The following is a 15,949-nucleotide window of genomic DNA, read 5'->3' on the forward strand; positions in this document are numbered from 1 at the left end:
TCAAGAGTATCGGCACATGGTTTGAAATGGGGCAACAAATTGCCCAAGCGAAAGAGGTCTATTGGCCATCGCAGATTTTGAGTTATTTTAGTTGATTAGTTGTCAACTGCTGTCTCTCTAGTCTGTCAAGGTATTGAGTGAAGTATTATCCAGATTACTCCACTGTGGATTACAAATGACTGTACAAGTGTCTCGCGATAGTTGCACTCCATGGGATACTGGTTTAACAGGTTTTCTGTGGTTCTATTTTCATTTGCTTTTTGACTCAACAAACGGGCTTACCAAAATACTACAACGCTTGCAAAAATATACAGGATACCAGACTCTAAAAGTGCGATTTGCATGAGAAATGTCTTAATTGAAGTGTAGTTTGATTTCGCAATGCTGTGCCAATTATGTACACCTTTTAAAAATAAACAAATAAACCAACATTGTAAATTGAATAAAGGCATGTTATTAAACTCAACTGGTGGGAGGTAAACCACTGGGCTATTTATATAGCGCAACCAGCCTACGTAATCCGTTCGTTGCAAAATGAAGGATTTGAATTAGGGACCTCCATGATTTTAAATCCAGCACCCTGGCCCTGGAATCCAACGTCCTAAAGCATCCGGCTATTCCCCCACCTCCCCCCCCCCCCCCCCCTCCTCCCACCCAAAATCTCTTTTTCTCCCTCCGCTCAGAAGATGAACAAGTCCTTTGTTTTTTCCGGTATGGTATCCTGTGATAGAAGATATCACTTGTAAGTGTCTGTGCGAAACTGGTGACATATTACTTCATCAGTTATCGACTTCTGTGCGGCGGAAAATGGATGAATTTGTGGAAATGATGCCCCCGTGTACTCAGGTGATGTCTGTAGTCGTGGTAAGAACCATGCTTCTCATTCTCGGTGTCTCTCATTGCAAGATGCTAAGTATCTGCTGTAAAAGGAAAATAAAGTCTTGCCTTTAGATTAAGAAATTCTTAAATATACCCTTGGTTATTTTCACATTGTTCATCACTCTCAAACTCATTGATAATTCGTCCAGCCTAAACAACGACGTTTAGCAATTTTAGTTTTCCGTTTTCTCCTTCGTTCTTAGTTTTGATAAGGAATATAAATTATATCAAATTGTCATGACAGAGTTTTTCCGCACTGCTAAACATACAGCGCGTGACATTTTTAACTCTCTTCTCCGTACTTGGGAATGTGGCAAAACACGGTCTCTCGTGTTTGATACATTACCTCAAATATGACCGTGTTTTATCAATATGAACTATTTTTGGTTGGTTTGGTTTAATGTTCGAAGAATTCCTAAAATTCCTTGAAACTGATTGAAAACGAAAATCCTTCTTCCGCTTGTTTGGTCGATCAACCTTTTTCATGGTTTAACCATATGACTACATGACTTTCGGTTGAAATTCAGCTTGACCAATCATCAAATTCTTTCAAGTAATATAAACTAACCAGAAAAGGGTTTCTCAAATTTAGTAGAGAACATGAATTTAATAAAAGAGCAACAACAATTCAACCAGTAGATCTGCCGAGAACTATTCTTAACGTGTGACATTACTCGTCCGCTTCAAAGGTGAAACGCATGCTTTTTTATTTATTTTTTAATAAATGAATAAAAAGCAAATAAATGAAGTACCTCGATAAGTGTAGAACTCCATCCTCATCGCGATATAATATTGCCATGCCGTTGGCAGTATTCGTAAATAACGTGCCCTGATTGGTGGGTTTAGCTGATGATACACAATGGTGTCGTGGTCAAAATTGCCATCGAAAACCTGAAAATGTACACGGCGGTGAGCGAGCTATTCAAACATATAGATTATCAGTTTAATTCATTTTAATGATTTATACCATTAGTTCATTGTTATTAGAAAATAGCTTGTTGGTTTTTAACTATATTATATTGTTAATTATATTTTCAGGCTTTTTAATAGTTCATTAGAAAATAGTAGGTTATTAATTATACTAATTGTCCCCAATTAGTAGAGGGTTTTTTTCCCCCATCGGCTAGATATAGACACGTTAATAAAGTTTATGTGTGTATGTATGTAAGTTGAAAGTTTACTTGGATTGAAGGTTCTTCGCTTCGATTTAGGAAGTTGGGAAAAGACGTATGTAAATTGATCACCAGAGAAACATTTTGAAAGCCAAACAGGAGCCAACAGGCGAAATGAGCCATCCCAGAGGAGCATTCTAACATCGAAGAATAGGCACCTCCGTAAAATAAGGATGTAGGCAAATGTGCCAAAAAAGAAACGAAAGAGTTCCTTAATCCTCTTGACATGTAAGCAGAAAATATAGCAAAGACAAAAGGATATCACCAGACCAACGTCAGGAAAGAGTAATTCATCCCTGAAGGGCGGTAAAAAATAAGAAAGGAGTTACCTAGTAGCAGACTTCGCCATAGACGAACTTCATTTTTTGACGTAGGGAAAGCATTCGAAAATCTCCACGGATCTGGCAACTCGTGGATCACTTTGGAGCTCCACCACAGTTCATTCAAAGTTAATAAAGAAGCTATAGCTGAGGTTATTTAAAACGTAACGTTGAAGGAAACTTTTGAGATAAGTCGGTTTAGGTTCTTTTCGTTCCCCGATGATCATTATACTGGCCTTTGAGTGGATTATGCTGTGTGGTAAACGGGTCCATGCATTGGAAATTTGTAACTCGCCTCAATGACCTGGAACTATTATGCAGGTAATGTCTACTTTCCCCGAACCTTCAACGTATGCACAGCTAGACCGACCATTTGACAGCAACTGCAGAAAAAATTAAAACTGGCCTCAACCAGTTAGCAAAGAGAAAATGGGAGTCATGAGAGCTGTGAAAATGGAGGAAGTACAATTTTTTTCACATTTAGAAAGCAACGTAATCATGAAGATAGAAGTGTAGATGAAAAAGTTAAAAGCAGGATGGACAATTACAAAGGCAATACGCCTTTAGTACCCTCCGAACAGTGTGAAACACGTCAACATATCTTAAGAACAAGAAAGGTCGTTACCATCAGCCTGTTCTACCAGATGGTTCCGAGCCTGCTAGAAAGTCCTCAGGTTCACATCAAGAAAGTTGCCAACCTCCAATAACCAATCTCTGGGACAGATCGTATATATACCAGAAAAATATTGACAACGGAAAATTATGGTTGAGGCAAAACGATTAATAGCAAACTCAGGCAGATATCTAGCTATATCACGAGGAGCAAGAGAAATTAGACTGTTAGCACGATGTGGAAGCCAACATCTGACAAGTATGGTCATGAATGAAGACAGGACTGGAACCGCAGGGACAAAGGAGGTCTGGTAGTCAAAACCCGTAGGAGCTCAGTGGAAGATGAGCCAAAAGAAGCTAATATTGAACGTGGGCTAGAGAACTTCTACAGACAGAGCGGTTCTAGTTATCAACGCCCTTTGCTCTACTCGGAACCAAAAAGATTACATCAGCCAGTCAATGAAAGATTTGTGCTCCTTAGATTTAGTACCTTCACATGGTTAATTTGATCTATCATCGGTTTCAGCTGACGTAATATACACTTTCCTAGCTAAGTAGAGCCAATATTATTGAAACAGCATGGAATAATATTTCAGTTTACCGCCTCTGAAGATTCTCCTTGCCTCTTGTAAAACAAGAATGATGCTCCATGGTCACTAAACTGCAACTTGTACTTCGTTACCATCTGTGCAGGAGAGTGGAAATTCCTTCCCTGTGTAGACACATGTATCACAGGCGTGATTTTACCAAGATCAACTTGATACCATTGGTTCAAATCATTGGTTGCTGATACCCAGCTACCACGCGAATAAACATCAGTCTCCTTAGTATGCAACCTCGCTCGCTTGATAGCGTGATTGCTGTCAAGTTCAGAAGAAGCAGTTAATTGCGAGTCAGCAATGGCACCGCTTTCCATACCAAGAGCTTCCAAACTGTCTACGAAATGAAAAAAAAAAAAGGACATCGGGTATATAGCAAACAATTATTGGGTACGATTTTTCGTGTTATCAGCAAGTGTTATCCCTTACCGAGATGACCTTGATTATTCTAGATATCAAGAGAAATCGAATTCAATAATTGTTCTATCAAATATAATTGGAAAAAAAAATATGATACGAACATAACTTTCATGACAGTGAAAACAATTGAATAAGTAAATGGAGACTCCATTCCGCGCAAAACATTTGCTTGCCTTTCAAATTTCCTCTCCATTTCGATTATTTAGTCTTCAGATATCGCAATACTCCTTTCTTAATTTTGGCGCATTTTCCGTGTCTACATGATTTGCGGACGCGACAAAATCTTTGTTGCTATGCGACCACGCTCGAAAAGGTGACAAATAACCGAACTACAGTGTTCTCTGAGTTATGCGAATGCAAACGCGTTCGACAGGTGAAAAATTATTTAGAATTATCGAGATCGTAGAGATTGAGGATGCAGCGCAATCACCGTGACAGGCTGTAACTAATCTACTGCAGTTACTATAACGCTAGTGTAAAACGATGAAAGATTAAACATTTCTGATTCTAATTATTGATATGTATTGTGGAAATCACTATGCCAACTTTGTTATTCTGTTCGTCAAGACTGTTAACGATGGGGTTTGTTCCCATAAAAACATTTTGACATAAGATTCCAAGTTTGTAGATTGTCAACATTTTCATTGCTCGGTTGTCCTCACTATAGTGAGCAGTCTCTCACATCTCGCACACAGTGCAGTAATACTGAGACTCTTTCAAGCCTTCTAAAGCCCTTGCTCCTGGGGTGAAGGTGCCGATATTCAGAAATAAGTCATCGGTGGGTTTAAGGGTTGGATTAAAGGGTCAGTTACCAAGACAGCCGTAGAGTTCCATCCTCATGGAGATGTAGTGGTTCCATGTTGTTGGTGCCAGTCTAACATATCGTGCTCTGATTGGTGGAGTTAAGCGATGTTTTACCACGTTGTCGGAATCACTGTTCCCAGCGAACACCTACAGGAACACGAATAAACAAACGTGTATACATATTGGTAATGTGATGCTTTCGTCTCAGGATAATTTGTTAGCTCATATTTCGACTTTAGAGAATCGTTTAAAACTATTATTTCCTCTGCTAAGTTTCTTGATTTGCAAACATTTTCAGAGATTTTACGAGCCTCCCTTAAGGACGGTGCATACTTCTTATGGTGCGCACACGTTCTGCGTATCACTTAAGGCATGCTTTAACTGCAACGCGTGCGCCAGGGTGGACTGAGTAATCAGCTTCGCTATCAAGTATGCGACTAATTTGAATGCAAAATTTTGCATTTGTATTCGAGATTCAAGACCAATTATCTCGCAAAAATGCGTGACTACGCCTATTTATTTCTTTTGCGATTAAAATAGCCCTTGCCATAAGATCTGCTTTTTCCATATGGTCCTAATTTGGCGAAAAGACCTTTGTGTTTACAAGGAATCGTCCTTAACATATGTTTCAGTTTATCGAACCGTGTGCTTTGAATACTGCCTGGACGCCACAAGAGAAAAAAAGGATAAAATATAGCCAAGCAGTACAATTAGTGCAGATTAATTTATAAATCATTAACTTTCTTTTATAGATCTTAGAAGGTTTTTCGAATATAATGCAAACTAGCCGTGCAAGTCTGCCAATGGGAAAACGCTGGAAAGAAGATAGTTCTTAGAAAATCGTCTCGTTCCAATAGTCGAACATTTGTGCAAAAATGATCATTGAAAGCCAAGCTGTGGAATACTTGTCCCACTATTTCGGCTACTCTGAAATAGTTAATCAATTTCTCGACTTTCAAAGTCATTTAATTTCTAGGGGTGCACAGCAGGAGCTTTCGTGGTACCTTTTAGGGTATTGAGCCGAAAAACGTCGGTGTCAGTTGATGCGTGGCTTCTGAATAAGTACTACTTAGGGGTGCAACAAAGACAGGATCTTGGTACCTCCTCGGGATAATTTCTAACCTTGTATGCGCTCTCTCCTTGCTGTTTAAAAACCTGAAATGAATTTCCGTCGCTGCTGTACTGTAACTTGTACTGGGTCACCCATTGGCCGACATTATGTCTTCCTTGAGTCCCCACATAAGTGACAGTTGTCTCTATTCGGAAATCAATTTGAATCCACTGATTCATGTCATTCACTCCTACTGCCCATGCGCCGGCATTACCCTTGTAGTGTAGTCTTCCCATGTTTGGGGCATAACTTCCACTATACTGAGAAGACGCTGATATCTGTGTGGGCGTTATTCTAAAGTTTTCCATTCCCAAAGGAATCTGGCACTCTTTAAAGTAAAACAGATGATAAATGATAGTCATACAGTCAGAAAAGCTTTACGCAAGTTAGGTTGCAAAATAGATTCACCAGCGTACCTATACACTCTGTGATTCTCTAACTTTATCATATCCAGGTCTATTCAGACCGGACTATCTTCTTCAAACAAAGAGGGGGCGATTTTGCCCACAATATGCACACTACTTCAGGAATATTTTAACAGCGATAATAAAACTTAGAGGGTATAGAAAACGTCCGAAAATGTTTCCCTTAATGTGAACAACACGAAATGGTGATGCCTTAACACTTAGTAATTACGTCATGTCTTCCAACCGTAGAGTCGTACTTACGCAATACCATAAAGGTCTAACTCTTTCTTCGTAGCTAACCAAAATGGAGTTGTTTTGGTCTCTCCTAGTACTTGGTTCCAGAATTCTGGATGGCGGTAACAGTTGAAATTTACGCTCAGACAAAATACACATTTACTACTGATTCCATCAATCGATCTTTCCATCGAAAGACAAATTTTGGCCCTTGTAACTTGGGGTGGGAAAGGAAATTTAAGACTTAGTCATTGTCAAGGATTAAAGCGAAAGTTAATTACCAAAACATCCGTAGATTTCCATCCTCATGGAGATGTGGTGATTCCATGCTGTGGGTATCAGTCTGATGTATCGCGCTTCGATCGGAGGAATCAAAGGATGCTTAACCACGGTGTCGTGATCACTATTTCCAGCAAACACCTAAAGATAAGAAAAATAAACGAAGATACACACTGCTTATGCAGTACCTTCTGGACGATCGGAAATTTACATTGAGTCGTTTTTTCCGTCTGGTGTCGTTTGTCGCGAAACATCCCAGGAATTACAAGATTCTTAAATTTAAAAGCAAGCCTGTAAGGAAGTGTATATGCCACACGGTGCAAAAGAGTCAATTATTCATGGTACACCTCTCCCATATCATGCCCATATACGTTATTTTATATCATGCCTGCCATACCTCCAGGCGAAAATGTTGAAACCGCGCCATTCGGCAAAAACGTTGGGACACCAAGCGAGTTTTCCCCTTCCCCCGACTTACAATGTTGATAATTAGGTGATTTCTGTCCTTTTTTGTTTAAAAAAACACGACATTTTCCAACATTGACTAGGGGAGATGGGATGGGGGATAAGTGATCCAGCCTCGAGTATCCCAGCTACTTGTAGCAATATTCGACGAGTGACCTGATATGATTTTCGTAAACATTTAATGCCGTCTCCAATATGAAAAGTTGCCCAACCTCAATGTCTCTGCTGTTAACGTACATTGACGTCACAGACAGTACAGTTTTTCAAACCTGCTAAATCCCGATTGGTCAATTCAAATTTCAGGCGCACCAGCCGTATAATAGTTAGGCGAATACGTTTATTTAAGCAATAGACCACAAGTTTTTTATGGTTTATAGGCTAAATATTATTTAAGTGCCGTCATAATGCACATTTTACGTTCATGCAAAGTAAAATCACACTCGTAAATGGTGTATGGGTGGTTTATTACAACATAGAGTATTAAAGAAAGCACAGGATTATTAAGTTTATTAAGGATTATTAAGTTTAGACCGTACTCGTGTCTTTTATTATGTTTCCAGACGTTTGTTAATGATTTTAGGACGAAAAACAAAACGATTTATATTATAGAATGATATAAATTCATGTGAAATAAGTAAGTAAACTGAATAGATTCCCTTCCATCCGGATCCCAATTTCTCTCTCCGTTTCCTTGTTTCCTTGTTCCATCTGCTTTGTTTTCAGAATTTTAACATTTAAACGGTTTTAAAATTATTTGTGGAATCAACGGCATGGTCGGAAGAGCTTTTTTTTTTTCTCGGTTACTGCAAAAATGAAATTAATTTACGTCAATTAAAAGATCGGATTGAGCTCACTCATACTGATTCTTCTGGAGGCGAAGTTTGTGAGGTTTTTTTTAAAAGACTTGTATGATTAAAATCATACAAGTCCTTATAATTGTGATTTAAGACACAATGAATATAGTTCGTTTGGGAAGGGGGGCACTCCCTATGTGGCGTAAACGGGTACGGCCGGGTCGCTGAACAGTGTATGGTTTCCAAGACCTTTCGTTTTAAATAGGTTATTCACTGACACTATTTAATGTCTAAGCATGATATGTCTGAGACGTTTTTTTGTAATTTTTTACTCCCCCAACCCCAACCCGCGGCCGACAATGGTATGTTGATTGCATGTCTGTATTTCGTGATTTGCTTAGTCATATAAAATGAATTCTTCTCACCTTGTCTGAGTTCTCGCCAGGCTGCTTATAAACCTGAAAGGAAAGTCCATCCTTGCTGTATTGTAACTTGTACTGGGTCACCCGTTGCCCGGAGCTACCGTACCTCCCTTGGGTTGCCACAAAAGTGACATTTGCCTCAACACGAAGTTCGATTTGAAACCATTGATTAAGATCATTCGCACCTGCGGCCCATGCTCCGTAGCCACCCTTGAAATGCAGTCTTCCTTGGTTTGGAGCATGATTTCCATCAAACTGAGAGGACGCTGAAATCTGTGCTGCTGTTATTTGTTTATTTTCCATGCCCAAGGGACCTGCACACGCTAACAGTAATAGATGAAATTTATAGAATAATCTTAAATTAAATTCGAGATAGTCAAATCCCCTGGGGGAGAGTTTGCTGAGTTTGGGCCGCTGGTCTCTCAGAATCCCCGCCCCATTATAGTCTTTCCTGTGGCTAATAATAGACCCAATCTTGGTTACGTACTTTTGGGTAACTCGGTCACTTTCTGTTTATTTATCTACCTTATAAAGCCTTGTACATGTAACTAGCTCATCCTTAAGTGAAGTGAAACATATTTTAAACTGAATTTAGAACGGTAACAACTTTTTCACCACGAATATAATCTTTCCTTTTTTAAATCACCCCTAAATCCGTAAAATATACAACCCCATTCAAGTAACTCTGTTGAAAATGCTATCCTATTATAGTCAATCCAGTCGTGAAAATACGACCCCATCCAGCGGCACATCCTTATTACGCTATTTGTATGAAGTATTCTTCCCCCCGAGTCAAATGTGTTAACCATGAGAGCAACAAAGCTGTGTAGTAAGCGTATTTGCTATGGAGAAAACTGTTGCTCTCCATGAAGTCAGACATAATTAAACATGGATTTCCATCATATTGTATACTGTAAAACTTCTTTATCTCGAAGAACATTGATGAATTTTGGAAAACAAAGCTATTCTCTCCTTCATGACGGTTTTTGAAAATAGTTAGGACTAAGCTAAATAGTTAATAAAGATGACAATAAAAAGAAAACAGTGGAAATACCACATCCCTTAAAAGCGATCACTAAGACAGCAGCAACACTACTGTACATGTAAATGAATATACTAGTTTTATTCACCTCTCGTGCAATGAAAACCTGTAAAGCCCGGCTCACAAACACAATGGTATTTATCCTCTTCGTAATTTGGGATGCAGCTACCGTTATTTTTGCAAGGAATCCTCGAGCAAGGTGTCTGCAGTAAAAAATATCCTTGAAAATATATTGCATTGCTGCAATATGTACAAGAAAATAAGAGTATGCATAAAATTGGACTGATATATAAAGGTGTCCTGGAATCAAACACAACGCGTAATTATGTTAGTTTAAAATAAGCGTCCAACTTTTATTAACTTAATGAGGCAGTTTTGCGTTTAGTAAATTATTAATTGCCATCTTAAGGGGATTTTGCTAAGAACCGAGGTTTAACTGGTATAGAATCGAGGATCACTGTTTCTGAGAATCAATATCTTCAACATAGTAATTACATTTTTGTTCTTTCGATAGCCTAAACTCTCTTTCGTCTTACTGAGTCTCAAAAACAATGTTTACTTTATAACGCCGTTGGGAAATTAGTGTTTACAATAGGACAGATGACGTCACTTGAAATTTAAACCCCGTTGTAACTCAGGCAAAAAAAAAAGTCATTCCCTCTGCTGTTCCTTTGAGAGCGACTTATGAAACAACGGCGCTCGTGATCACTTCAGCGCGATATTCAGCTATTAATTTTGAAAGTCGATGGCCTCTCCAGCTCAAAAGCAGAGAAAAAAAAAACAACATATACCTTGGAATTATATTAACTATACAGGGCTTGAAAGAGGACGGCAAAATATGATGGGCTTCCCACAAGAGATAGGCTTCCCATGTATAAGGGCTGTTTATGACACTGTTATGAATACGCTTCTTACGTCCTTAGCAGAAAACAAATATGTATATATCATCACTGTACCCGACATTCAGGTGAATCACTCACAAGAAAGTCAGCAAGCGACCAGGAAAAAAAGTTCCCTAAAGAAATATTGTAAATCCGATCCGATTGGTTGTCTTGTCGTAAAGAAACTGGCCCGCTCTGTCTTCGCATGTAATTTCATCCCGCACTATATGATGCGCACCGCCGAAGATATCTATGACATGTATATACAACTGAGGCCTGCTGGCAGTCAAACGTTTGTTTATCTAAGTCCTCCAAATTGTAAAGTACAAACAATTCTGCCATGCATTAATTTGTCAGTGGACGGCTCGGGTAGTCAGATTTGAAAATTTCTGGCAATAAGTGGTGTCTTCAAGACCTTGATAAACAGTGAATATTGTTCTTCGTAATACATTTCTGTGTGAGGTACCTGATCGGCCAGTCGCAACCCATGGAGCTAAAATTTCTCTACTTCCAATTCTTAAAGGTTCAAATTCAATCGAACGCAACTCGTTGTATATTAGGCTTGGGTATCCCAGAACAAATTTATGTTGTTCTATGCTATTCTACGAGCTTTAAAAAATGATATATGGCATACAATGCAGTTTGTTTCCAAAATACCTCCCGCGTCGAACCCTTCTACTACAAACCTTTACATCAATTATTTTATTCATTCACTTTCCGTTTTGTCATTTGCTTTGCAAGGCAAATATCACCGTAAATACAAATCATTGCTGGCAGAACAAATCCTGGCAGTAGTGACTAAATGTTATATTAAGCTGGATTTCAAGTTGACAATATTACCTTTATGCTGTAATGGTGAAACTGCTGCGAATCGGTCAGTTTGTGAGGACTTCTAAACTTGTCTTCACTTAGCGGCTCGCAGCGAAGCTTTCCACTTCCGTTTGGCGACGTAGCGATGTTGAACGAAACACAGGTAGCGTTAGCCACACAAGCGAAAGCGCAGTCTAAAGCCCGGACTACTTCACAAGAAGAGTCTAAGAGGGATCCTTGAAGATGCTGAAAATTGTGAGCTTCAAAATTTGCGTATGATACCCCTTGAAAACGAGATCGCTTTAAACCATGATCACCTTGGATCAAAAATTGATGCTGGCCTGTAATACATGGAAAACGGAGCAGAACAACTGTAAACATAAAATTAAACATTCTTGTTTAGCAGAAATATCGTGTCAACGCGAACTATGTTCTTCGACTGGATATATATATTATGCACCATTGTTTTCTATAAAGTAAACAACGCCGAAAGAACCAATCGATCGACACCACAATCAAACAATCAGCGAATGACAAATGATGCTAAATTTGGAAAGTCAGTTCAGAGTTTCTTTATGCCTTCATTTTCCAACCGAGGCTTGGTTTAAAACAATTGATATGGAAATGATTTCTCGTGTGACAATCATTTTCATCTAAATTAAACACCTTTTTTGGCAAATAGTAATATTACATGACAGCTGGCTGATTGAAAAGTTTATTTCGTGCTCATGGTATCTCTTATTACAACATAGCGCACGCACTAGTCCTGTCTAATTCCTATTGAGCCATCATGAACGAAATCCCTATATACGCACGGCCGTGCGTATATAACATGACGTGCGCAGTTTCAATTTAGCTGCAAAATTTCCGTCGAGTTTAGTGCAAGTTCCTTTTGTTTAAGTTTCGGCAATGTGACCACGATTATTCTGAACAATCCAAACCTTTTGACTTTTGCCAAGCTAAGATGTTTATTTAAACTTGAGTATTTTGACTTTGTTTGTCTACATTTTCACTGAGTACTTTTGACTTCGTTTGCCTACGTTTTCATCATAATTAATTCGAGGAAGCGAATATTTCATTGACAATTTTTAGTAGAAACCAGATTAAGCGTTTTCGTTTAACTGTTGCTAAACTGACTGTGGCGTGTTAGGATCCCAATGACCTTTGTTTTCCTTCACCGAGAACTTTGTAGTAATTAACAAATAAAGAAACCTAAGGGCCCGGACGCACTGGGCAAATTTTTGTTTATTTTGCGAAAAAAATCTGTCATCAATTCCCTGAGACAAGTGCGTCCGGTGATTTTTAGACCCACCAAATTTTGTCAAGGCTTACCAAACTTCAAAGACACCGTCGTACTGCCTCGGAGCAGGACAAATTTTTGTCAGGCGTGAAATCTGACAGATTTGTCAATTTACACGCCATGATTTGAAGGAAAATGTCAATCAAGAAAATTTGATCTCTACTTTTAGTCGGAGTATTTCAGTCTGAAGCCCGCCAAAATTAAATTTATATTTGCGCGGCAATCAACAATAAACATGGAAGATTCGCACTTCGGTATGCTCCATGACGATCTGTTCGCACAGTACAACTATTACGGTTCCCAAGTCTACGTTAACGTTCCAGCTGCATCTCCAGGACCAAGCTCTGCTCAATTTGTACATCCGTATGTCCACCCGAGTCAGCCGAGTACAAGTACAAGTGCAAGTTTCACGACTACATGTAATCAAATTGAAAGCGCGCAAGCGATGGTGTTAATTTCCATGTGATTGACTTTTGTGGTTTACAAATATTTTGCTATGATTCAGTGCGCCCGCGCTTGACAAATTAAAAATTTGGAAGAGACAAATTTTGTCGAGATTTTTGGGAGGGCCAAACAAATTTTGTCAGTCCAGTGCGTTCGGACCCTAAGCCGCGTATTACCCGGCGATAAAACACGACGGACATTTGAGAATACGAGGGAAATGTAGGAAACACGAGCCGCAGGTAAGTGTTTTCCACATTTCTCGAATGTTCTCTAATGTCGGCTATCTTTAAAACGAGGAACGGGGAATTGGGGAATGGGAATGGGGAACGGGGAACGGGGAACGGGGAATCTTTAAAATGGGGAATCTTTAAAATGGGGAATCTTTAAAAGCGGGAATCTTTAAAACGGGGAATCTTTAAAAGCGGGAATCTTTAAAACGGGGAATCTTTAAAAGGGGGAATCTTTAAAATGGGGAATCTTTAAAAGCGGGAATCTTTAAAATGGGGAATCTTTATTAAAAGCAGGTGATTTCTTGTCAATCACTGTTTTGATCGCATGACTTTCCGTCCTTGTTCCTGGTTTTTGTGATAAAAACGGCTTCAAACGACCCTTCCCTTATCACATCTTGTTTGCCGAGATCATTCCACTTAAACTGTGGAAGACCTTCAAACCGACCGATTCTTTCCTCTTTAAAGTGAATGCAATGGGCACTTTGAAATTGTCTTCGCATGACTGCATGGCGTAGAAAGAGGTATCATTAAGCACGCAATGACGGATTATACGCGTAATTCCCCGTCACATCGTTCGGGCATCGAGCATCGAATTGCTTTATTGCCGGTTTTCGGTGTCATGCCATTCAAAATAAACAAAATCAAAATCAAAACAGTTCAAACGATAAAGTCCAGAATCTTTAAGAGAAAGAAGGTAAATATGCAATGACTTTCGCTAAGATTCAGGTCACAGCAATGTTTCTTACGCAAGACGTGCGGAGAATTTTTTTACCCAAATTTATAGAGATTTTGATGGAGACGCCATGCTGGCGCCCATCCGGATGGCAGCCGGAAACTAAGAGAAACATCTGTCACTGAGTTTTGCTACAAAAGCGTGAATTTATCTCTTCAGCAACTCAAAAACATTTTAAAAATAATACTTTTTCTAATACATGAACTGTTCAGATAGCCAAATTCCCCGAAATAAGTCACTCTTTTAACCAACATGACAGGTTTCTTGCCCGTCATGTAAATGCCGCGTCATGCAAAAGATTAGAAATTCAAGCGCAGTCTATTACAAAACCAAGAACCCACTTGGAGCAAAAATTTGTATGACTATTAGTTTTCAGCTGCTCTTACCCATCATGAAAGTAAAATCTCAGGATGATTAATAGTTTTGTAGTTTGAATTTTAGCGACGTCATGTGAGGGGACTGTTGATTTATCAATTAAACAATCAAAAACGTGTTTTCCCTGCCATATATTTGTCGTTAAGTCGTAAGTCCTTCCATTAGCACATGATAAGGCTACGACAAATATCCATCGCTGCGAAACTAAACGTCACAGTTCGGAGTTAAGATAAATCCAGGCGGTTAGATTCTTTGGTCGGTCTAGCGGATCTCAGAGTGAGAATCGAGATTTCAACCGCTCCACTATCCCGCTAAACCGATGTGCTTTAATAGCGTGCAATAAAATTACAATGAATAAATTCCACAACTGTCTCTGTACCTGTTGAGTTGATACATGTGAGAGAATAAATAGCTTCCGGTGGGAAACTGAGAGATTCTCGTTCACTTTTCAGTAAAGATTAACGCTATTAAATATTCCCCACTTTAAAGATTACCCATTTTAAAGATTCCCCATTTTAAAGATTCCCCATTTTAAAGATTCCCGCTTTTAAAGATTCCCCATTTTAAAGATTCCCGCTTTTAAAGATTCCCCGTTTTAAAGATTCCCGCTTTTAAAGATTCCCCGTTTTAAAGATTCCCGCTTTTAAAGATTCCCGCTTTTAAAGATTCCCCATTTTAAAGATTCCCCATTTTAAAGATTCCCCATTTTAAAGATTCCTCATTTTAAAGATTCCCCGTTCCCCATTCCCCGTTCCCCATTCCCGTTCCCCATTCCCGTTCCCCATTCCCGTTCTCCGATTCCCCGTTCCCTGTTTTAAAGATAGCCTCTAATGTCCGGGGTGTTTTATCACAGTGTAATACACTGCTTAGGCTTCTTCATTTGCTTTATGATGTAGAGATAATGTGGCAAAAAACAATAAAACACGCTTTGTTATGTTTTATACTCTGATAAAACATGGGTTTTTGACCAATCAGAGCGCTAAGCATGAACCAATTCCTTAGAAGTGGTGCACAAGAAGATGAAATTCGCGTCCCTAAGCGACCAGCGGCCATGTGATGTTGTGTTCATTATGTAGAGGGTTTGGATGGCTCGCTGGAATCTCAATTATCAGTCAAAGTTTCGATAATTCCTGATCAGCTATCAATCTTAAAACGCGTATCATTTTTTAGCTGACAGTAATGTCGAGACTTCAGGCAACTTCTTGCATGTAAGTTAAACTCTGTCTAGGCCTTTTATATTGATACTGACGTAATGTATTCAGTTTTTGTTCATTTTCCAAAAGGAAAAGCAAAGGTGGTCACCCATGGCCATAAAACTGAAGCTGAGTTTGTGAAAAATTCAATGACGCTGAACTTACGAAAGTACCTTTGTTCCAAGAAAATGTTTACGTAGGTTCTCTCACAATAAACTCACTCCGGATTGATTTGCTCAAATCGATGTTATTTATTTTTTGCGTAATATGTGTAAAGAAGCCAGCTGTGAGCTGCAGGAAATCTTGACACTAGGGACTTTAAGATATGGTAAGGCGAGGCTGTAGTACAGCGGCAGTTAGTGAAGATCACTTCCGGTGACGTCATGACGCGCGTACCAGTACGGCTTTCCCGCGGTAGCCTTG

The 15,949-nt window shown here is 39.1% G+C and overlaps 1 protein-coding gene across 3 annotated transcripts; it reads right to left on the reverse strand.

The window, feature by feature from the left end:
• Window positions 1–667: 667 nt before the first annotated feature.
• Window positions 668–11,682, reverse strand: LOC110065789 (lactadherin-like). 3 transcript variants are annotated; one of them, XM_089291909.1, is made up of 9 exons: window positions 11,282–11,682; window positions 9,649–9,763; window positions 8,522–8,841; window positions 6,840–6,978; window positions 5,929–6,245; window positions 4,815–4,953; window positions 3,585–3,919; window positions 1,632–1,770; window positions 668–917 (listed from the first exon to the last, which is right to left on the reverse strand). In XM_089291909.1, the coding sequence occupies exons 1-9, from the start codon at window positions 11,642–11,644 to the stop codon at window positions 910–912; spliced, it is 1,875 nt and encodes a 624-aa protein (XP_089148035.1). In that variant the 5' UTR covers window positions 11,645–11,682; the 3' UTR covers window positions 668–909. The 3 variants fall into 3 exon arrangements, with proteins under 3 accessions (XP_089148035.1, XP_089148034.1, XP_020628617.2); XM_089291908.1 differs by having other exon boundaries at window positions 668–920; XM_020772958.2 differs by lacking the exons at window positions 668–917; window positions 1,632–1,770 and having other exon boundaries at window positions 3,576–3,919.
• Between the last annotated feature and the right edge of the window lie 4,267 nt (window positions 11,683–15,949).

This window comes from Orbicella faveolata, unplaced genomic scaffold (genome assembly GCF_042242905.1).
Source record: "Orbicella faveolata isolate gen_17 unplaced genomic scaffold, um_ofav_v1 contig_24, whole genome shotgun sequence".
Taxonomy (NCBI): domain Eukaryota; kingdom Metazoa; phylum Cnidaria; class Anthozoa; order Scleractinia; family Merulinidae; genus Orbicella; species Orbicella faveolata.

Coding starts and splice junctions, on each gene's coding strand:
- LOC110065789 (XM_089291908.1), bottom strand. CDS start 11,644: ATGTTTAATTTTATGTTTACAGTTGTTCTGCTCCGTTTTCCATGTATT. Junction 6,246..6,839: donor GGAAATCTACGGATGTTTTG/GTAATTAACTTT, acceptor TTTACTTTAAAG/AGTGCCAGATTCCTTTGGGA. Junction 4,954..5,928: donor AAGGAGAGAGCGCATACAAG/GTTAGAAATTAT, acceptor GTGTTCCTGTAG/GTGTTCGCTGGGAACAGTGA.